Raw genomic sequence first — 24790 nt, forward strand, 5'->3', positions numbered from 1 at the left:
GCCCAGAGAGTGTGGTTTATCGTAGTATATTGAGATCACTATTTTTACTTTTTTTTTATTTTTATTGAGCTCTGCATTTTTCTCTGCTACCCTCCCTGCTTCTCCTTTCCCCTTCACCCCTCTCTCAAGGTCCCCATGCTCCCATGTTACTCAGAAGATCTTGTCTTTTTCTACTTCCCATGTAGATTAGATCTATGTAAGTCCCTCTTAGGGTCCTCACTGTTGTCTAAGTTCTCTAGGACTATGGTTTGTGGGCTGGTTTTCTTTGTTTTATGTTTAAAAACCACTTAGGAGTGAGTACATGTGATAACTGACTTTCTGGGTCTAGATTACCTCACTCCATCCATTTGCCTGCAAAATTCAAAATGTCATTTTTTTTCTGCTGTATAATACTCCATTGTGTAAATGTACCACATTTCCCTCATCTATTCTTTGGTAGAGGGGCATTTAGGTTGTTTCCAGGTTCTGGCTATGATAAACAAAGCTGCTATAAACATAGTTGAGCACATGTCCTTGTGGCACGATTAAGCATTCTTTGGATATATACCCAAAAGTAGTATTACTGGGTCTTGAGGAAGGTTGTTTCCTAATTTTCTGAGATATCGCCATACTGACATCCAAAGTGGCTGTACCAGCTTGCATTTCCACTAGCAATGCAGGAGTGTTCCCTTTACCCCACAACCTCTCCAGCATAAGTTGTCATCTGTATTTTTGATCTTAGCCATTCAAGACTTCAACATAAAGCCAGCCACAATGAACCTCATAGAAGAGAAAGTGGGAAGTACACTCGAACACATTGGCACAGGAGACTACTTCCTAAATATAACCCTAGTAACACAGACACTGAGAGAAACAATTAATAAATGGGACCTCCTGAAACTGAAAAGCTTCTGTAAAGCAAAGAACATGGCCAACAACACAAAATGGCAGCCTACAGAATGGGAAAAGATCTTCACCAACCCCACATCAAGCAGAGGTCTGATATCCAAAATATACAAAGAACTCAAGAAATTGGTCATCAAAAGAACAAAAAATCCAATAAAAAAAAATGGAGTACAGACCTAAACAGAGAACTCTCAACAGAGGAATCTAAAATGGCTGAAAGAAACTCAAGGAAATGTTAAACATCCTTAGTCATTAGAGAAATGCAAATCAAAACAACTTACACCTATTTTTACTTTTCTGCACATAAAATCATTCATACATCCTCCAGGATAATTCCACCTCCATATATCATCTTCAACAAGAGTGGAAAGCAAATTATAAGCACCATTTATTAGACATGTATCAAGTACTCTCTTTCTGGGGCTAAGGAGATGGAGTGGCAGTTAAGAGAATGCACTGTTCTTGCAGAGAAAGGGCCCAAGTTAGATTTTAAGCACCCATGTCAGTGACTTCCAGCCACCTGTCATTCTAGCGCCAGGGGAACCAACACCACTAAATAATTCATTCACAAACACATACCCACACACCACACAGAGACACACAAAAATATACATATTAAATATTTTTTAAACTTAAAAAAAAACCTTTATTTCCTAGCAGCTCACAGGTCCCCAAGGAATACCTATGTTTTAGATTTTTGAGGATGTATATGGGATAGGAAGTGGTGGTTGAGGAGAGTAGCACAAAAGAGAAATATACTGGAACACACCAGAAATATATGTATGAGTGTTTTTCAATTATTTTCCATGGTGGGAAACTTCTCATTTTACAAGTAGCCACAGGTATTTCTTGGCAGTGTAGTGTTACGTATTATGGCGATAAAAATTAAAATATACAGACCCTGATTTCAGTAAATTAATCATGAGCTAAAGCAAAGCAGAAAGAAAAATGTTTATATATCTTTATATATACACAGGTGCACGCACATACATGCATGCGCTCACACACACGCCTGTCATTCAAGTCATAGGGACCTGGAGGTAGAACTTGAAAAGACTTTACTCAAAATAAGATGGGTAGATTTGGGGTGGCTTTTACTCCTGAAAACAATAAGAAATCACACAAAAAGTATATTTTTAAAAAATTATATTTTTCTAATCTTTAGACACCAAAAGGTTATTTATGAAAGATACCATGACTATTTATCTTTTTCATTGTCAAATTATCAAATCTGATAAAAAATAATCATGTATTAAGTAAATAATCAGAAGCAGGTACAGAAAAGGAATTTGTGTGGCCTTCTCACAGTGCCGTGAGCAGTGATTTAGCAATTCAATCTGTAGACAGAAATCCCTGTCACTGAATTATGCCAAGTTGCTTTGTTACCAAATGAAGACTTTCAGTCAAACATGTAACATTGCTGAAATGAAGAAATATTTCCAGTATAAACTGGAGAGAACTGATAAATCAAGGATTTTATCTCCTCAAATTCATTTTCATAGTGGTGATTGTTCTTCCGAGCTGCAAGAGAAAAATTAGAAAAATAATGTTCATTTTTTAAAAAAGATTGGTTGACAAGATTTTCAAAAGACTACTTTATAATAGTTCATCCTGAGAGCAGGACTATTCACTGGGGAAGAAAGCACAAGAAGAAAAATGCCTCAGAGATGCATACAATACCAATACAACTGTGCCGATTAACTACAGTCGCTGTTGTTAGAGCTCTTGCCCCTGAGTCAGCCTACCATTCATTACAAGGCTACATGTGCACAGGACTTGATGGAGGCCTGGGATGAATGTAGAGACAGGACGTGGATCCATTACCAGGGAAGTAAGTATAGCTGAGTGGACTCTGGGAGGGTGTACAAGTTAAAGGAGTGGAGAAACTAAAGTGAGTGCCAGCAGAGGAAACAAGGCAGAATTATTCAACACAGGAGGTTAGTGAGAAGTTTGTAGACGGGTGAGAACTAAGCTTTGAGAATAATGTCAGGGTCAATACAGGTCCTGATATTTTTATAAAGCATGTTGACAGATAAAGACCCAACAACCACTATAAGATTTAAGCTACAGCAAAGCCTGCTCTGCCCACTAAGGCTGTCCACTCCCCCGCAAAGAGGAAGATGCTCCTTTGGACCAACACTCCATCCAAGTATATATCATTTCAAACACAGACCAGATAGAGCTTGTTAGATTTCTAATATGAGCAAGAAGGTAGACAAAAAGCATAGGGGGAAGCTGGGGCTAAGATGAACACTGGGCTCATCGAGTCCTCAACTGGTCACCTCAATGATGTCTGTCCCCTGCATACTGCCTCTATGCTCTCACCAATATCACTCAACATACCTACGCCCAAATTCTCCATTCAACCACGAATATAGAATGCATGAAAATCCAGGCTAGTAACTTTTCTCAGTATCCCATTGTTTACAGACAGACAATCATAAAGCCCCAGGCTGCCACAGGATATACTTCCATTTATATCATTGTCTTGAAAAAATAACAAATAATGCCCCCACAGTTATTATAATTACATCACTGTTTTTGAAAAATCAGAATTGAAAGTATTCAAGGAGAAATAAAAACTCCACATTCTTTAAATCACTGTACAAGGATTCAGGCCACTAGATCACAGATGACTCTGTTAAATATAGTTGCCCTGATTTTTAATGACTACCTAATATCTCAATTTCAAGGCCTTCACATTATTTAATATTTTCAAATTAAATCTATAGACCTTATTTAACCGCTAAAGAATAAAAAATATACAGGAGCCAAGAGAAGGGCACACAGTTTCCCTGCAAAGCCATAATGGAGTAAAGAGATCATACATCCATACACACATTACCTTCAGAAACAAGGAAATCCGCCAAGTAAAACGCAGTCTTCACAGCATTTGGTGCGTGGGAAATGCCTTCCAAGTCCTTCCACTCATATGGGGCTTTCTCAGGATGCCACTGGACAGCATATATTGGATACGTAAATCCTGGGTGGAGGACACACAGTAGTAAGCACAAAGAATGCTTTGTGATGATGTTCCTATACTGTTTCATATAAATGCTATATAAAACATTACAACTCACCAAAATCACAAACCCCAAAAGTTGCACATATGGTCTCACACAAAGCACTGCTCATGGCCAGGGCATCTCACTGATTTGTATGTATCCTCTTAAACGTGAATGTGAGTTGTATTTCCAGGAAATGAGAGTGAAGTACAACAGCTGGCCTGGGAATCCTTCCAGTTCTTTCTGTGCATCTAATCTAGGACCACACCCACGCCAGGTATACATTTCACCGGTGAGTTCTATCTCAGGCCTGAGTGCACACTCAGATGGTGACACACAACTCTAGGTCTGCACCTTGCCGCTCTTCATACATTTCCTAATCCCATGATGACTTAGGGAAATAAGAACAATCTATGCCATCATTTTTATATTCACCAATCTGTCTCAGCCTATGGGATGATTCGTGGCTTTAGGGAAACAATTGCTAAAATAAACTTTGATAGTTTAAAAACAGCTGTACTCTGCGTGATTGTAGGTCAATTATGTTTAGAACTCTTAGATATTTTACATACTCTTAGCTAAGTAAAATTATTTAAACTTTTAGATTAGGATGAAAACAGTTCCGTGTGGGGAGGAAGTCATATACGAGAATGGCCCCTTGCATGCTGACTGGTTAGAACTGAGAAAATGCCATGCATCACTTCTTCACCTTTCCTACATGCTTTAGCAGTTTCAGGTTTTTAGGACAGTATATATCTCTGAAAGTCTTTATCCACATGTGTCTTTCCTCGTTTGAATAGAAAGCAAGGTCTGCCCCTCCCCCATCCGTGCTTTAGAATGGAAACCATGATGGCTCTCAGAAAGCACTTGGAGAACACAGCCGTCCAGAGAAAGAACGCCATCCTCTCACATCCCACTCCGACTCTCCACTTGCACAGCAGCTTGAGAGAAAGTAAACACTGCATCCAGCCTTACTGGAGTGCACAAGAAGCAAACACGGCCAGCGAGCAGCTCTAAACACACACCCCCACATCCCTCTGCCTCTTCTCCCTCTCATGCTGCTGCACTGTCTCTGTTCTGGGAGTACTCACAGGCAAAAGCAAGGCTGAGGTTAAAAATGTCTAAATGAGGATTTATCTCATAATCAGGCACACAGAGACATATAGATGCTGACATTCAGAAACAAGTAAGACTTGCTCTTTAGAAAATGGTTATTGAGAACCCAAAGGTATTCCTCTGCAACTGTAGAAATTATAACCCGAGTCACTAATTTAGAACAAGATCAAAAGTGAGATAAAAATATGCAAGTAGAGCATCAAGGGCTCCTAACTCACGGCTGTCATCAAAGTATCAGGCTGGTATGATGACATGATCAGAAGAACCAAGGAACCCAAATCTCTAATTTCCAACTTTATACTTTAAATGGCCATTCATTGATTATCTCTGTTTTCCCCAAAGCCCTAGAAAAAGCAAAGACAAAACTCCTGTTCTCAGTTGGCCCTTAGTCTAAATGGAAAGACAGAGCTTGAACAAATACAAGTAAAGAGCAACATGACCAAGGAACACAAAGAAAACACACAGAGCACCAAGACATGAAGAGGAAAATGATGAAGGCTTCTCAAAGATAAGATAGCTAGCTTGAGTTTTTCAAGGCAGGAGAGAGCGTACCAGAAGGCATCAGGGACATGAGGAGCTTTGGGTGACATGAGAAAATATGGGAGGAAAGAGAGGTGGGAAACACTGCTCTGTCTGGAGAGGGCAGAAATGGATGTACAATCTCAAAGGAACACAGTATGCAGGGAAAGCAGCAGAGAGCATGGGTTACATGACCAAGTGATTTGAGGCTTGTTTCTCAGTGAGATTTCATGCCTACGTGCAAGGTATGGGCAGTTAGGAGGAAGCTGGGTAGAGAGGAGAAAGTCTATACAAGATAGACTTGGGAAACAGAAATCAGCTTAAAGTTTTTAGAAGCAGACAATGAGGCAGGGAAGCCAAAGTGGACTCAAGATTTCTACTGCAAGACGTTTGGGAGGTGGTGATACTAGCAACTGGGTGGAAAGATGACAACCTCACTTCACCCTGAGCTGACCAACATTTCTCGGGATTTCCTGCATAGACATTTTTCCCACCTCTTGATTTAACAAATATGCTATGGTTTAGGAGTATTTCCCCAGATTTGGATGCTGGAAAGTTAATTCCTAAATCTTGTTACTGGTATACAGAAATGGAACCTGTAGGAATTAGGATTAGAACAGGTTAGACAAGTGAGGCCATTATAACATCAGTGATTCTGTAAGCAGGAAAACTGCCCTGACATCCCTTCGTGATTTGCCATGTGAAACTCAGTGATGCTCTTTATAGCTATGAAGTCCTCACCAGATGCTAACACTATGTTTCAGAACCCACTAACCTCCAGAAAAGTGGAGATTAATAAACTCTATTCCTTTTAGATTATGCTGTCTCAGAGATTCAGTCACAGCAACATAAAACAGACGAAGTCACAGTGGCAAGGCCAATCTCCAAGTAACAATCACTGCCCCACCTTACTGTGGTATTCTCCTCCCTAGGACTCTGTCCTCTCACGTTGCTCTCTCCAGCCTCACCAAATCAAAGAATCTACATGATACAAAAGCAGAGAAAGTGTCTTCTGTCTCTGGGTCCCTTTCCTGTTTCCAGCTCCTCCAAATACCCCATCAACCTTTTCTCACAGAGGGTCCCATTTAAGTTCACAGCCATGCAGTCATCACACATTCTGAGAGACAGAACATAAAGTCAGGAAAGTAACATCTCTTAAATACCATATTCACCACCACACACACTAAAACAATCAAGTGTGACCAACACTTGCAAATCCCCTTTGGTGCAATAACTATTATAATAATCGTACGTCTCCTCTATGAAAAATATTTTCAAGTTACCATCAAGAGTTATAGATCTGCCCTGACATCACGTTTTGAAAGATCATAGAAATGAAAACTAAATTCAATAGATATCACCATCTAGGAGGAAACATGGTAGCACACACTTGTTACCACAAAGCTCAGCGGGCTGAAACAGGAAGACCGCTACAGGCTGGAGGCCAGCCTGGGACAGAGTTCCTGGTTAGCCTGCACTACAGAGAGAGACCGCCTCAAAAAGCAAACAAAAATATAGTATATATTTTGTCGTGTGTTTTTTTATTAACTCAAAGTTGTTTTCAAAGACCATTCGCAATGAGGAACACAGAGATGTGCACTGACTTAAATGACAGAGTGTCATCTCCATCTGGTTCTTCATCCTCACCCTTCCTTGATCCTCACTCCTCTTCTCCATCATCACCCCAGGTCAACCTCACCTCATTTGGAATGTGGACAGGACGTTCTGTCTTTGAACTCTAAAGTCACATAACTTCACTCCCAAGAAAAGAGGTCTATAAAATTAAAGCGAGAAAATTTTAAGTCTATATGCTCTATAGTGGCACATACCTTCCATAGATGAAATGAATTCTATATTGCCATCTGTATTTGTTGTTAATATATTGAAAACCTTCATTAACTTTTCATTTTCTGTAAAGTTCTAAAATATAAGAATAGAACAGGGGTCAATTCCGTAGTTCTCCTAAATGTGTTCTTCTCCCCAAGGAGATGCTATGGTGGTGTAACCATGGGATACCTTCACAGAGAGGCTCCACTTGTGAAAATTTGCAGTCAGAGGCTCTAATGCTAGTGACACCAATAACTCGGCAGGAAAATTCCGGAACATTCTGCCCCGTAACGCACCTAAAATAATTTAAGCACAGAGAAATTACTGAAACACATAAACATATCAAACCTACTAAGTCACTTACCTGCAGCCGAACAGCAGCCATTATTAAGACATAATTAAGATGAGTAAATGGTAAGCCGTGCAGTCGGGCCAAGGCCTGGCAAACATGGATACAAAGGTGATACACTCCAGATGGAATTCCCTGTCTTAAGTTTCTAATATGAATAACTACAAATAGGCTAGCCATGAAAGAGCAGAGAATCTTAACTCTGGGTCTCAGAAACCTCTGAAAAATAAGAACAATTTCCAAATTTGTATGCTTGTGTTCCCAGAAAAGGACGTAGCATTTCCAATGTATTTTCAAAAGTATATAGAACTTAAAAGAAGAGGACATGGAGAACAGATTAATGAAAACCAAAGGCCATTAGAGAACCTACTGCTTTGTAAACCAAGTCAAACTTTTCAGGGACAGAGCTGGATAGACGACTCAGCAGTAAAGAACACTTGCTGCTCTTGCAGAGGATTCAGGCTCAATTCCTAGCATCCATGTATAGCAGCTCACAATCACTTCTAACTCCAGCTTCAGGAGATTCTACTCCTTCTTCTAGTGTATACACACACACACACATACACACATAAACACACACACACACACGACAGAGAGAGAGAAAGAGGAAAAAATAAATCCTCTTTTAAAATGTATATATTTAAAAAAAGGAAAAAAAGAGACACCCTGCATGACTAGGAAATGCTGCTTCTACAAATCCCAGTGGTAGGTGTGAGACATAGCCTTATGCATTAATTGCTGGTCAGGGAGGAAAACGAGACTCCTACAGCAATATAAGCGGTTTCCATTCCTCTCAGTTGCCCCCAGAACTAAATAGTAAGATCCTGTTGCTGAGGATACCACACCCCTTGGATACATAAAATGAAGAAACCAAGCTGGAACTGAGATGGAAGCTTCCTCCCTGCTGGAGAGCTTGCATAGTGCCAGAAAGTGCCGTGCAAGTTGTTGAGAGAGAAAAGGCAACAATGGCTTCACCCAGCTGTGAACCCTGTAACTACAGTTGGCACTGAAAAGTAAGATATGCTCCTTGGTATGATAAATGTCATGATTGCTACGGTAGTAAAGCAACTTCTCTTAGATTAGATTTAAGGCTGCCTTCATAGGAGAAAATATATGCCTGGGCCTATAAAATCCAGGCATGCAAAATAATTTAAGTATGGAGAAATGACTTATACATGAAAAAATAAAATCCACTGAGTCACTGACCTTCAACTAAACAGCAGACATTATTAAGGCACAATCAGGATGAGTAAATGGTGAACAAAACACAGTGTTTCCAGAGAAGTGCCTCTGGTTGGCCCAATGCATGTATAACATGGATGCTGAGAAGATCATGGGCCCTAAAGGGAAACTCACTACTGCTGTTTAGCTAAATTGATATGATGACAAACCACAGTCTAAATATTTGTGTTTATACCTACAGACAAATGCTAGCCTTTAGTTAAAGAATTTTCTCTTTGCAATGAATGTAGACTCGTGGCTCATCAAAGTGATGAGAATAAGTGATGCTTGAATGCTCAGTCCTAAATAGGACATCATCCCACCTTCTCCACAGTTCAAGGAACATGGCAGCAGGAGGCGGAAAAGTGTAAAGGTCAGAAGAATGTTCAGTCCTAAACAGGACATTCATCCCACCTTCTCCACAGTTCAAGGGACATGGCAGCAGGAGGCGGAAAAGTGTAAAGGTCAGAAGAATGTTCAATCCTAAACAGGACATTCATCCCACCTTCTCCACAGTTCAAGGGACATGGCAGCAGGAGGCGGAAAAGTGTAAAGGTCAGAAGAATGTTCAGTCCTAAACAGGACATTCATCCCACCTTCTCCACAGTTCAAGGGACATGGCAGCAAGAGGAGGAAAAGGTGTAAAGGTCAACAGACAGAAGCAATGTGAAATGCCTTTCAAAACCCATGATCACACAGAGGCGTGGTTAAAATCAGTGAGTCACAAAACAAAAATCAAAAAGACATAAATGAGGGAAAGGAAAGAGGGCAGTTAATGGGTAGGATGGAGGAGTGGGAGATGAGAGGGTGTGGGAGAATAAATATACATTATATTCATGTACGAAACTGACAAACAACGAGTTTAATCAACTGAAGAAAGGTTAAGCATACCAACTAAGGAGGAAGGAGCACTAACCAAGCCAAAGAAAAGATCTGCTCTGCAAACAGACAAAGGAAGCAGTGTTTCTCCGCGGACCACCTCAGAATGGGGCTGATTACCAGAGACTAACCATGTGACTAGAGAACTTTGAAGTAGCCGTCCTCTGGGAATGGGAGAGGCATGGGGGACTATAGTCAGGCACAGAGATCAGAATACCTGCAGAGGAGTGAAAACACAGTCCTGGAGTGTTCAAGGCTCATGCCAAGCCAGGCTCACATTCTTGCTAACAGCTTCAGTTGAGAACCCAAGTACCCTGAATAATTGCTATGTTGTATAAACTGGGCTTCTGTTATTTGCAACCCCAAAAGCCCAACCTTAAACATATACTTCCATAATACTCTTGCAAGGATTGAAATAATGAAAATAAGACTTTTGAATGTATGGGACATTCTATGAATTCTATGAATGATCACTACTCTTCCCTCCCAAAATCCTTAATGAGAATATCTATAATCGATAGTACTTAATCAAAATGATCTAAAATTTGAATGGAATTTGTTTATGATTTCTAAGCGTGTCTCAAACCACTGAAATTCATGAGTAATATTATGCTAATGAAATGATTAATACTTAACCCTTACATTACTTCAGAATGGGGCTGACTACCAGACAGACTAATCAGTGACTAGAGGACTTTCAACCAGCCCAAACTTTGGAAATGGGAGAGGTTCAGGAGACTGAATTCAGCCATTTGAACAATAATTCAAACATGCTTTGAAAGAAAATGTCAATAAAAATTCTGGAACTCTAGAAACCCAAGGTCATGGAAGTTCCAAGACGGTAAGCAAATACAAGTACCTTCCTGAGTTCTGTGAAGTTACAGCAACTAGCAAGAGTGTGTGTGTAGCCTGGTGATTTGTCTTTTGATAGCACACAAACACAATGGTCTTGTTTGGCACCGAGCCCTTTAATTTGTGAAGTCTTGCTAATTCCAAGTGTTTAGTACCAGAATAAAACTGCAATATAATACATTCAAGACAAAACAACATGTGTAGACAAAGAGAGAATTCTGGTATGAGAGCAATAATATCTACTTAAAAGATTTGTACTTTAAGTATTACACATGCAAACTGGAAATCATCATTTTGATTAATTCTCAGAAAGAATTTATAGAGGTAAAAACTTTTTCAGTGAAAAGACATGAGACTAAGAGAAACTGATGGTTTCTGAATTCTTAATCACATGATCCTGAGACCAATAGAAGCAATATATTAATTATCAAAAGACAAACTTTCCTGTCATCTCCACAAATGAGTAACAGAGTGAATTCATGGCTTTGGTCGCCAAATATTTCAAAGACTAATAAATATTTCTCACTTGATACTCAGTGTTTACTAGTGCTGTTGAGAAATATTTTTAGAAGAGTTGGAGTATATTTTTACCTTCAGTGAAGTTCAATGGCAATGGAACCGAGGCAGTGTTTGTAAGCGTTAGTAAGCTTTCTCCGCTAACCAGAAAAGCAAGCTCCTCAAATCCAAGGCATGTTCCCCACACAGGAAAATAGTCTCCATTGTCATAACTCTTTGGGAGAATAAAAGAGAAAACTATGTTCATTCAAACTTTGCAGGTATGTCTTTGTCTGTCGTCTGTCTCTAACAAGAAATGCACAATATTGCTTGTTATTACTGCAACACAGATTTCTGTAGAATTTTCTGGGATTCATAAGTAGGCTACACTTAATCTGTCTTCAGAAATACTCTGAGGCAGGTTGGAAAAAGGCAGTTGTAGGGACATTATGTCTCGACCCAAAGAGTTTTAAAGGCCATGAGTTATTCAGTCTAGCTATTAAAAGTTATTAAGCAAGTATCTCAAAAGAGTTGTTATTGAGGAAAATGTTTAGGAGAGGCCAGAAACAATAAATGAAAAATTGCTAACAATATTATAAGGGAGAAACAAGAATCTAAGAAACTATGGCAGAAGTGCAAGTCCAAGGCGAGGCATGTATAGTGGCTACGGGCTCTGCATGGCTAACAGACAGGGCCCGACGTATGTGAACTGAAGTTTTCTGATAAAGCCACATGTGTCTTGCAGAGTCTAGACTGACTAACTAGAACTTTGTGCCTGTGTCGAGACAGCATGCTGCAGACTAAGAGCCCGAATTATCCTGAGCTATCTTTAATCTGTTTTAATAGGCATTTATTACCAACCTCTGTGCCTCACTTGATATGTTTATTACTATTAGCTACAGTCTTTGAAATACAATGCTGAACATAGCAAATATCTGGCTTTCCTCAGCCCTAAAGCTAAAACTTTTGTAAGCTAGCACCTGAAGCTCACGTAAGAGACCTGTCTGCTCTACTGTAGTGTGTCACCATCAACTTGGCAAACCAGTTTTTAAACTCCTTTTGTTCTGTAACTCTTTATCTTTGACTTGTACTTGGCTCAGAATAAAACCTCTCTAGCATGAGCTGTGTCTGGTGTCAACATGTGGCTCTGAAGAAGGGTGAAGCTGGATGGAACAACCAAGAAGAGGGGAGTTAGTAGTGCAGGCATCACACCCGGTACATAAAAGAACAGATCAAAGAGAGGGACAAGCTGTACTAGCTTTGCTACTAGCTCTACTAGCTACGAGGTGTGGCTCACTCCTAGAATCCCTAAATTACATGAAGCAAAAATAACAGGCTGAAACAGATACTTGATTCCTGCATAGCACATGTCTGACTGCTAAGGGGAGTAAGGCTGGAGTATCTGTGAAGGAAGCAAGACTATATACTTTATGAAAGATAGTCATCTTTATGAAAAGAGACAACCCATTTGGAGTGATAAGCAATAGCAGATTTACCTCTATGGCCTTGTTGAAAAATATTCTGGCTGTATTGGAATACTCTGACTCTGATATGCTAGCACTTCCTCCAGGAAAAAGAATTCTGAAACAAAATCAATTAAGATATATTTTTCTCCATTCACCAAGTAAATAAATATGCTTCATTTAAAAATGTCGTTATTACTATTACATAATTACCATATATATACTCAAGTATACATATATAATATTTATAATTCTAGCCATTCAGAAACTATTGTGGTTAATAATTTTGCACATATTCTCTTAAAACTTCAATAAACAAGCTCGTTGAACAAAATATAACCTGAACAAAACAAAAGCAGAAAAAATAAAGGGAGAGAGACTGAAGAGGGTGGAGATGAAGAAGCAAATCTCCAGGTGTGGCTGGCTATGATTAAGGTGATCAGTAAGGCCAAGCCAACTATAAATACACATCTATTTTAAGTCCCAAGAGAGAATAAGACTACAAAGCACATAATAATCAGAACATTTACTTTGATTAGAATTAAATGTCTACAAGAATTTGCTTCTTCACAGTCCTGACACTTCTTAAGAAATAAACACAGAGCTGGGCAGTGGTGGTGCACGCCTTTATTCCCAGCACTTGGGAGGCTGAGGCAGGCGTATCTCTGTGAGTTCGAGGCCAGCCTAGTCTATAAGAGCTAGTTCCAGGACATGCTCCAAAGCCACAGAGAAACCCTGTCTCAAAACACACAAAGAAAGAAATGTACACTGTATTAGGAAATCCTGAAAATCCACACAATTGTCATTCTCAGAAGTCTTAGATGAGTCACAAATGTTAAATTTCTTTTCATTCTAACCAAATAAATAAAATATATAAAAAATTATGATGCTTTTATATCAGGTTTTTAGATTAATGTTAAATGTTTTAATTCTTTAACACATATTGAAATAACCACTATATTGAAAATACAATAGTTTTCAATATATCCTTGAGATAACAAAGGCTATTCAAAAGTGGTCTGGCTTTTCTGGCCAACAAAAGTTGGACTAAACATATTAAGTTCTAAAGTTCTAAAAATATTTGAATATCAGTTTGTAATATTACGCTGGAGTCTTTTATTTTGAATTTATCTGTGTGTGTGTGTGTATGTGTGTGTGTGTGTGTGTGTGTTAGAGAGAGAGGTGTATGAGCACAGAATGTATGTTTTCTTTCTACATGTGGGGACGAATTCAGCTCACTAGGCTTGTGTGACAAGCACATTTAGGCCCTCTTACCAGCCAGAGGCCATTTTTGCATTGAAGAAATACATCATTCTTCTTCTATGATTCAGGCTTGGTGTCAGTCTGTGACAAGACTGGTTTCCATTGTCAGGAAACTAAGTCTGTGTGCTGAAACACTACTCCAGACTACAGCAGGAAACCCTGGATGACTGGAGGAGACCAATCCCCATTAAGCTCGTATTTTAAAAGCTGCCTCTGACCACAGCCAATTCATGGGACCTTATAGTTCTTTACACAGTAAAACTGGCCCAACATCCCCAGATAACAGTCTCCCTGAGCACAGGCTCCATACTTTGTCTAGTATGTGTTCTCCCATAAGACAGTGTGAAGTTCATTTCACGTTACCTCAGGGAAAGTATTTTTTGAGCTTACATTATTATACTTTATTTTTTCTGTTTCCATTCAGAGACAGTAAATTACAACTGTCTAGTGTAATTTTCACCAATCTAATGCCCAGCTTCAGAGTCTGTGTGTGGAGAGGGAGTCAGTCTCTGGGATGATGTCAGTGTCTTAACTTCCTAGGTGTCTTAACACAACTCCTCAAGCTGGAAGCAACGAAAAGTAGTTTTCATTGGATTTCAAATCCCGTTTTATGGGCTATCTACTCACATATTTTATGGTGAAGCAGAGAAATTTTTTAAAGAACTATTCAAATTACCTCTGAAAGATGATCAACCAGTAATCTCAGACATAGGACTTGAATATTTCAAAATATTTAGGCACTTAAACAAAAATTAAGTTAAAAATCATGGGTCCCGTAAGTAACAATTACACATTCCTACTTGCTTCCTGCTCAGGACTAGGACTAACCCTGAACCTTAAGGAGCAGGCAAGTCCTCTACCACTGGGCTGCACTCCCGGCCTTCTTGTCTTTTTCTTTCTCAGACTGGTGAACTTTCTGCTCTCTTCTCTCGGGCTCCCAGAGAACGGGAATTACAGTACAGGCTACTCCAGGTCTTGTCCTACCTCTCATTCTTCACTGCAGCTTTACATCTCCCTTCAAAACAGCCAACAGAAGCACTTGGGAAGTTATCAGAAAACTTTAATATGTGCACACTGACACACTGTATTAAGACTTGATACACTATCAAGCCAACTTACCCATTGATAGATCTGAAAAGTTCTGTATATTCTGTAAGTGGAAGATCGAGCCTGAAAATAATTTAAAAAAAAAAACAGTTTTATAAAGGAAATCATTTCTGAAGCCTAAGAAAAAAGAAGTCACCACCTTAATTTTTAAACATTTAAATAAAAAATTAAGTCTTTTTAGGTATTGCAGATTGAACCCAAGGCCTTGAATATACAGGGCAAGTGCTACAACACTTTTACCTAAATATCAGACAATACTGCATTTCCACACTAGAAGTATTCTTGTCAAGCTATGAAAATCACAGGATTATACCCTGTGTAGCTAATCAGAAATGTTAATCTGTTTTTCTGGGATTAATTACATTCAATATTTTAAAGTAGATGCTAATATAATCAAACACCGGACACTAGTAATATCTATTAGCCAAGAAACCTAAAAATATTCAGCCATTTTATATAAAGACAAAAAATTTGAAAGTTTTATGGGGCTGGAGAAATGGTTCAACAGTATAAAGTTCTTGCTGCTATTCTAGAACATCCAAGTCCAGTTGTCCTGGAATAGAGATGCTAATTCCGGCCTACGTGACAGAGCTGGCATACAGAGCAAGAAGATAGAAAGACGTGACAAAATGGGCATAGAAAGGTGTGGTCAGAGGTGTGGGCATGACTAAAGCCATTCACCTGGTTACCTGGGAAACAGAATGCTAGTGAATTTCCCCCTCAGTTTATGTTTTGATATATATGGCTGTTTGGAGAATAAATGCAGAGGAACTTTCAGTATGTGAATTCAGGATTTCATGAGGGTTCACTAAGAATCTCCCTCCTAATAAATCTATGTGAGTTGTGTCTTTATTCCCATGCCTCCATGTGGGTTCAGACAGATAGTTTATGTTGGAGATGGACTTTGACACAGGCTCCAGGGGAGAACTCCACACATTGTCCACTGGTTAAACCAGGAGGGTTACAAAGCAAAAACAAAGCAGACATGAAGATGGGAAGGGGTTCGCTGGGATGAGAGGGTGGTTGTCAGGGGTGGGAGGAAATAGTAAAAGACAAGGCTGCTTACAACATCATACACTTTGTAGGACACAAAGAAATCAGTCTTAAACTGAGCAGGAAGTTCTCCTGCTGGCTAGCTTTCCTGGCGCTGAAAGATGCTACACTGGCTTCTGGCAGAGGAAAGACACCAACGGTCTTACCTAGCACTAGATTCTACATGATGAAATAACAGACCTGCCAAGAAAGATGCACCCACTGGAACAATAATGGCAAGACTGTCTGTGAGAATAAACAACCATTCCCTTGCTTGAATTTGAAGCCTGTCCCACAAGCGGGCTTTCATCAATGGTACTGTAAACATAGTTAAAACCCATGGCTGAACTCACAGTAGCTATGGTTACAGGCATGAAACTTACACAAGATCAAGCCAGTCAAAAGTTCCAGCAGATATGGGGGAGGGGCTATCAAGGCCCCACCCCTAGCTAAGGAGCTGATGGCAGTTGGTGGCTGATGGGAGAGGAGAGTCACTTTTCTTTTGAGATATTGGTAGGTTGTCCATGCCCCAGTGGATATGAATATGAGCCCTTAATTGGATGTACTGGCTGAAAAATGTATTTTTTCAACAGACATGAAGTTGAAAGGGAAATGCGCTTGGTGTGGGCTGGGGTCCTACAGGAAGTTGGAAGAGGGAAGGGGTGAATATGATCAGGATACATTGTATACGTGTATAAAAATTTCAATGAAACTTTGAACTATTATTTAAAAGGGTAGGAATGAGTGGTATGAGCATAATGCATGATATACATGCATGAAACTGTCAGAGAAATTTTAAAAACCTTCTCAACAGTTATGAGAAATAACTTCCTCTCTCCACAATCAAAATGAGCCCAATACTGATGGCACAAGTCTAGCTTCAGTGGCATGCAAAGCCATGGAGTCACCAGTGCCAGACGGCAACAGCTCTCCTACTGTCAGGAAGACCTAGGGAACTATTTTCAAAAGCCAAAACTTTAGTCTTCTGATTTATAAATGTTCAGAACTATTTTAAATGCTTTGTGAACTGACTGAGCATATTCTAAAATAGATGGGCCAGCTTGGGCTGTGGTGTTCAACCTTTCAGGACCCGTCTTTTCTAATAGTCCCACAGTTGGGAATGGCAACCTGAAAGTACCAAGTCCTGAGAAAGGTGATCAGAAAGGGTAGGCTGAAACCAAGGCCAAGCATCACCTACAGCAGAATTCTGCCCGGGTCTCCCATCCACCTTCTCCCCTCTACCAGAAAGTGTCCCCAGCAACCAATCTAACAGTAATGCTGCAAAAAACTCTCTTCATTGTACACATAGAATTTCTGCCCCATACATTATAGTTACTACAGGATCACATGATCCCAATTTCAAGCAGTAAGTCTGAAAATCAACTTTAGTGCCAGCGCTGGAGTTTAGCCCACAAGCTGCCAATCAGGTTTTCAGTATCTTGTCATAACTGCTAATATTCCACAAGTCATCTGGTTTCGAGACTCCCCAGCTCCCATCACTCCCACCTATTTCTTTCTCTGCACCCTTGTATTTGATGAGTCATCATTTTTACTGATTTTTAAGGCCACGCACCTATCAACTCATAACCTCCGCAGCACCCCGTCTTTTATTTCACACCCACACTCTCAGCAGCTCTGGACAGGGCTGCCCACTGCGATGGCTCTGCAGTGTCTTTCCCACATCGGCAACAACCTCTGAAATAGGGGTTTAAAACTTCCATAAACTTTGAAACACTGTGCTGGAGACTCTCGGGGACCTCTTACTCAGCTCTATAACTTGACTAAATGATTTCACATGAGATCAGATTCAGCACCAACAAATTAAACACAAACCTTAAGGGTAAAGACAGTTGTCAAATGTGAAAGGTGAAACAAGACAATCCTTAGGAATCTCAACATAAAGACTCTTTTTTTTTTTATAAAACCTTAAATCTGAGATTCTCCAACTTGTGAGTAATAACCCCTTTAGTAAACCGCTATCTCCAAAGATATTTACTTTAGGACAGATAACAGTAGCAAAATTACTGTTATGAAGTAGCAAAAGAAAACAATTTAATAGCGAGGGATCACCACAACACGAGGAACTATATTAAAAGGTCACAGTATTAGGAATGTTGAGAACCACTGCTCTAAATCATAATATTTGCCTTTTGAATACTAATAGTATATAAATTATAACTCCTTATTGCAATTATTTGCACAATAGGTTGCAATAGTGTTTTGTGCATGAATTTTCACAATAGATTAGATGAGAAGTCTACAAGATTCTCATGCACTGATTTTAGCTGACAAAGTAAGTGTGCTTACAAGATTTTTGTTTAACTTTTTTCAAGTGAAAAATGAGTGATTAAATCAATGCCTTTGAGCTGAAAGTATAAGATTGTGTTATTTTTCTCAGTCATATTATCATAAAATAAATACTTTTGTAAAGGTGTTTTTATTACTATATTTCTTTAAGCGTGTGTGTGTGTGTGTGTGTGTGTGTGTGTGTTTGTGTGTATGCACGCATGTGAGTTGGATCCACAGAGCTAAAGCTCCAAGTGGTTGTGAGCTGCCCTACACAGGTTCAGGGAGGCTCTGGAAGAACATCAAGTGCTCTTAACCACTGGGGCATGTCTCCAACCCCAAACTGAACTCCTTTAAAACTAAAATACCTCTCATTGACCCTACAGCAATACTAATACAGTCATCACTGACAAACTTTCAGCAGACGGGAAAGTATATTTATAGTCATCTTCTAAAATATGTCCTTCATCCCTGAAGTGTTCCCTTATGCTAGTAGTCAGCAGGAAGCTGACTAAACTGGAGATTCTACTATGGTTTTTATGGTGTCTGTGAGGAGTGTCTTTTCTGGGGTGAAGGAAGCGATCATGTCTTTCTCAATGCTAACAGACATATAGCATACTTTCAGTGACATTATAGACACACAGAACTTTAAAAACAACTTAATGGGAGTCTACAGGCAATAAGTTTATGGCTGAAATCAAAGGCAACATCATTCCATTTAATGACGCAATCATAGGAAAGTCATTTTAGAGATAAAAGACGACTCTTTACACCCTTGGCGGAAATCCCAGCAGCATACCTTATGGGCACAACTCTCGCACCTGCGGACTCCAAGTACTTCACATAGGACGCAGCGATGTAGTATTTTCCCAGGTTTCTCATCTCCTTGGTACTGCATTTTTGCATTAATACTCCTAAATTTCAAAAAAGTATTAATTTCAAGCAATGTAATTTATTTCTTCCTCAAAACTGAATGGCGGCATAATGCATATGTCACTATTTTGTTTCTCAGTTCACAGACCTGCATCTCCTCCAAGTCTACATATAGTCATTGGGAGAGCAGTGGAGAAGGGTGATCGCAGTTTGTTACCACACCAGGAATGTTCCAGAAGTCCCCAAAGTATGTTTCAAATAGCCCCAGCTTTCTTCACACAACCGTAGACAACTCACTAAGTCTATAGGGTGCCAACCCCTTGCCCCACAAAGACACATTTCTATACTTGTCAGCAAAGTCAAGGTGGAAATACCTTTCATCTCCATCTATCTAGGTAACCAGCATTCACCACACCCATTGAGACTATTAACAGGTCTTTATCCTTTCTGAAAAAGCCCTCAAACTTTAGTTTCCCACAGAAATAAAGCTGATGACATCATCGTCCCCTCATCCATTCACTATGGCTTAATCACACTGTATGCCAGGCACTGAACTAGGTACTAAGGACACTGGAATTAAAGAAAAAGAAAAGAAAAATCTTTACCCTGCAGGCTTTAATGCTAGTGGGTGGAAGAGTAAAGAGGTTAAGACAAACAATACAGAGATTTGTTTTTAGATCCAATTATGAGGAGCCGGGCGGTGGTGGCACACGCCTTTAATCCCAGCACTCGGGAGGCAGAGGCAGGTGGATCTCTGTGAGTTCGAGACTCTAGACCAGCCTGGTCTACAAGAGCTAGTTCCAGGACAGGCTCCAAAACCACAGAGAAACCCTGTCTCGAAAAACCAAAAAAAAAAAAAAAATTATGAGGGCTGGTGCTTGTGTCAAGAAGGAAGACAAAGAAATAGGTGTTCCATTTACAATGTCCCTTAAACAGGGTGGCAAGTCCTCCCTGGGAAAGCAGAACAAGTCTTCAGAGCGGTGGAGCAAGTCCTTCTGGGGAAGATACAATGTGCCGCTTAATCCAAAGCATCAGTGGGGTGGTGCAATGAACCATACACCCACATGTGGAAGAAGAGAAATTCAGGGCAAAGAACAGTACCATGCCAAGGTCATGAGTTAGCCAGTCACTCTGCAAGAAGTCCATCAGACTGGAAATATGTCAGAGAAAGCAAGAAGGCAACTGTTAATGGAACAGAGATATGCAGGCCAATAGGGGCTACCATCTTCATTATATTCCTCAGAGGTTACTGGAACTTCATAAGCTCTGCGACTTCATGCTCTGTCCCTCTCATCTCTCTGAATTCCCCTTACCAGAGAAACCCAAGTCCAGCATACTGACGTCCAACATTCATCAGTGAATGACAGGGCATGCTTAACATGTACAGTGTCTTGGATCCAGCCCTGGCCTCCAGAAAGTAAACAACGAAAAAACATCACATCTGCACATTGACTATCTGTGACTCTGTGAGACAGCCTGTCACTCGAACTGTCTCAGCGAGACAATCGCATTGGTATTCTTGGCGTCTTACAATAGTTGACAGGAATCGCTCCTGAATATCAAATGTCCGAATGTATCTCTCCTCCCCATCAGGTAAGATAGTCTTCACAATGAAAACTAAGAAGAGCACAGAAGGACCCTGGGAGACAGAGTGATGTAAAGCAGGAGGGGAGGTGCTGCAAGGACTGCATGAAGAATCGTGGGAACCCAAGTGCCTGCAACAGTAAATTAATTCCACCATCACACCCCAGCCCACTCATTTCTCCCATTCCTAGGCAAAGAGTTCAGACTGTAAGCCCTGTCTCTCAACATGTGCCCCCAATGCCATGTGCACTTCAGGGTATCTCACAACTTCTGTGGCTATCTTGTCCTTGACTCCTTTGTGTTTCCTAAAGTAGTAGCTTACACAGACTATGTGCTCCATCAACTATATTATCTTAATTGATTGGGTAGAGGAGGCTTCAAGATGGCTTAGCAGTAGGTACAGGCACTTGTTGCTGAGCCTGAGGACCTGAGTTCAATCCCCAGGGCCCACATGGAGAGAGGAGAGAACTGACTCCTAAAGTTGTCTTTTGACCTTCATAGGTGCATGTGACAAGCATACAATATAGCTGATAACTGTAAATATAAAAGAAAAACTACACATGCAAAATAACTATAAATATAAAAGAAAAATTGCAATTGATCAGGTTAACCAAAAGCATGCTTTTGCTATACTCAACTGAGAGTTGCTTCGATTCTAGAAAATAAAATAAATCTTCTGTCATTGTTTTCTTTTTCTTTCTTTTCCCTAAACCTACAAGTACAATTCACTACATATGTTACATGATTCAACTTGAATAACCTAACTATCACCAGAAACAGCTTTGGCAGAAAGGTTCCAAATGTTAGTGAGCAACCCATTTGAAAACTGGGTCATTCCCAAATTCATAAACAAATTTTCTAGTTCTGTTTAGTGCTCAACTGAAACACCAATCAAACAGCATAATCCTACTTATGCTTACCCATAAACATCTTTTGTCCAATTTTAACCAAAAGTTCTCCTTGGTGGCTTTTCAAATGTCTGACATGATTGCAAACCAATTTTACCATCTGAAATGCAAATATCCTGGAAACTATTACATGTTCTACTTTTCAAATAGAACTGGCATTCGGATCCTCAGAACCACCGTTGTCACTTGATGCCAAGAACGGCAAAGTCCAAGCCACCTTTTAACTCCTTACCTATTTCACTTTTCTGTTTTATTTATTATGTCTTCATTTATGTCCTCAACCAAGGAAATGTGAGTAAATTTAACCATGTGCAGAATTTCTGGGATAAGAAAGGCAGGGAAAATGGTGGGGACACAGGGCAGGAAAAGTACCCCTCACACTGGAGTCTAGTCGAATCCTCCCACCAGCTAACACTCAAGAGTGGATTCATGTTTATAAAGGTGTTTCTCCCTTCTCTGTGGTACACCTTTAATTTTCTAGGAGTTTCACGTCATTTGTAGTAAGACATATCCTAACCCCTTACTCTGCTCAACCCTTCAAGTTCTGGTTTTATCCTGTTCAGAATATCTCTGCATCCTCCTTACAATCTTAATTCTCATCATGGAAAAAGAGAACAGGAATAAAGAGGGAGGTCCTGTGGACATCTCTTGAACAATGACCACTTGGTCATTAGAAGTGGAGTCTTTTGTGTAGACTCCATGCTCTCCCGTGTGTTTCATTTTTACACTGACAGTCTCTCTTAACACTTTTGATAGATCCCAGTTCGGCTTCACAACTCGCTCTCCCTAAAATTCTTTTCGCTCAAAAGCGGAAGCCTCAAATCCAGACTTTGCCTGAGCTGTGTGCTTCCTAAAGTTCACGGGACCGCCCCAGGCTGCTTTGGTGAGAAACAGCGGGCATGGGGATCCGCACACCTCTCCGGAGCAGTGACAGCTTCGCGGGCTGCCCCTCGTCGACACCCGTCCCCACCCTGAGTGGTCCCGGGCCTCCTTACCGATGATGGGTTTCTTCGGGCCGCGCTGATGGGGTCTGGATAGCCCGGGGCTCGGGGGCCCGCACAGCAGCAAAGCCAGCACGCACAGCAGGTGGCCCAGGCTCGCCATCGCCCCCTGGCCCGCCCGCGCCTCCGGCCGCCTTTCAAAGGCTCTGCGGCGCGGCGCGCGCACTGGTGGGGTCGGGCAGGGGCGCGGCCCCGCGGCCTGGGCGGTGCTCGAGCCTCGAGGGCGCGCACGGCCGCGCCGCTCAGGCCTATGGGAAATGCAGTCCGGGCGCGCGCGTGCGGCGGCCGCGGGGCGGGGGCGGGCGGCTCAGGGAGCGTGCTCGGCGCCGCCCCATCGCCCTGCGCGCGACCCGCGACCCGCGGCCCCGCGAGAGGCACGCGCCGGGCGACCGCTGCTGAGACTGTGAAGACGCGGCGGGTGGACTCCCTCTGGCCTCCGCGTGCTGTGAGTTCTCCCTGAGAACTATTATGTCTCCGGGAGAGGTCACCCACACCGAACCACAGAACCGAGGCGACCAGACCCGGACCTGAGGGCGACCTCGGGTCCCGCCTGGCCCTGTGTGGTAACCAAGTAGCGGAGGCCTGTGAGGTTCTAGAAGTCACCAAAGAACTCTGCTGCATAAAAGCATAGGTCCCTGGCTCAGATATGCTGACAGCATTCTATGTTAGGACGCGGGATGACTTCCTGGAGACATTCTACTGATCTCAATTTATTTGGGCACACGGACTTCTGGAGGAACTGAAGAGCAGACCACAGAGGACACCTTCACACGCCGGTCCCCTTGCCTTAGAACTGGGTTAAGGGAAGGACTGACTCCTGGAACCTACCCCAAAAGGGCATGATCAGGCCACACTCAAAGGATGTGTGATCCTTGATGAGCGTCGTTGTGAGCGCCAGTCCCAGAAAAGTACTAGTTATCATATAAAATAATGACAAGAGCAATAGCTAAGCAATTAAAGGCTCAGGTTGACAAATGTATTTTGAAGGTACAGGAAGAATGCATGCGTTCATAGCCTGCAGCACGGAAGTTCCTATTTGTCAAGGCTCAGTTAGACTCCAGATTAAAATAGAAAAAATCTATTGAAGATGAACAGATCTATTGAATGGTGTCTTTCTGTAAAAGGCTTAGGCTTTAGAAAAAAAGGAGAGTGTGACTTGTGGAAAGAACAACAGAAAAGTTCTGGCATGCATCAAGAAAAACAAATGCAAAGGAAGAATACTGCAGAAGGGTGTGGTGAGTGATAAGTCCTAAAGGACTCGGTGAAAATGCCAAGCAGGTTTGAGCCTAATTGAGTTGATAAGGATCTATTGTAAGTATGCATCTATGCTGGAGGAGAAATTGACTCTTCACAAAGGGGGAATAATTGCCTGCAATTAATCAAAACAATCAACTCGAGATGGAGAAGTGATAAGTGGGAAAGGTGAAGAACTAGACTTTGGTAGGTAAATATAGGTATATGTGTGTGTTCATAACTTTGATGGTCAGATGTGTTCATAAAACCAGCTTACGACCATAAAAAAATTTACAATGAAGTATTATTGAAAATGAATGGGTTGGTCCGTGATAAAGTGGTAGATTGCTAGTTATTTTCACTCTTTTAGGAAGGTATTAGGTAATGTCAGATACCACATATTCTGTAATCTACCATTTCTCAGATAATAAGTATGTGCCTACAGTGTAACCTTGCTGTGGTGTGGCACCCTTCTCCCCTCACACATATGCTTGAAGCTTTGTCCTCAGTGAGACCCTGCCGACATGGAAAATTTAAAAGGTAGGGCCCAATGGAAGGTAAATAGGTCAGTCCGACTCCACCTTCATTAATCAACTGATATTATCTCAGAGGTGTGGATCTGGTCTGGTTGGAGTGGAGTGTTACTGTATATGGAGTAAGACTAGTCCCTTGGAGGGTCTCTTGCTTCCTCTTTTCTACCATGTCAGCTCTTCACTTCCTATGTGTTCTGCTAACTGTAATGGCATTGGCCATAAGGCTCACCTGAAACCAACAAATGCTAGTTTCTCTTAGAACAGAGACCTACCCTTTAGTTAAAACCTTTTTATTTAAACAGAAAAGGGGAGGTGATGTGGGAGTCCCCTCTATGTGTTGCTTGTATTGGTTAATGAAT

At 41.0% G+C, this 24790-nt stretch overlaps 1 protein-coding gene across 1 annotated transcript; it reads right to left on the bottom strand.

Annotated features, from left to right (window-relative positions):
• Nucleotides 1–1953: 1953 nt before the first annotated feature.
• Nucleotides 1954–22873, bottom strand: Ggh (gamma-glutamyl hydrolase). Its single transcript, XM_075971324.1, has 9 exons — nucleotides 22660–22873; nucleotides 19099–19213; nucleotides 14994–15044; nucleotides 12645–12729; nucleotides 11245–11383; nucleotides 7542–7648; nucleotides 7355–7445; nucleotides 3731–3868; nucleotides 1954–2406 (listed from the first exon to the last, which is right to left on the bottom strand). Exons 1-9 carry the CDS (start codon nucleotides 22766–22768, stop codon nucleotides 2285–2287), a joined length of 957 nt encoding a protein of 318 aa, XP_075827439.1. The 5' UTR covers nucleotides 22769–22873; the 3' UTR covers nucleotides 1954–2284.
• Between the last annotated feature and the right edge of the window lie 1917 nt (nucleotides 22874–24790).

Source organism: Microtus pennsylvanicus, chromosome 5 (assembly GCF_037038515.1).
Source record: "Microtus pennsylvanicus isolate mMicPen1 chromosome 5, mMicPen1.hap1, whole genome shotgun sequence".
Lineage (NCBI taxonomy): Eukaryota > Metazoa > Chordata > Mammalia > Rodentia > Cricetidae > Microtus > Microtus pennsylvanicus.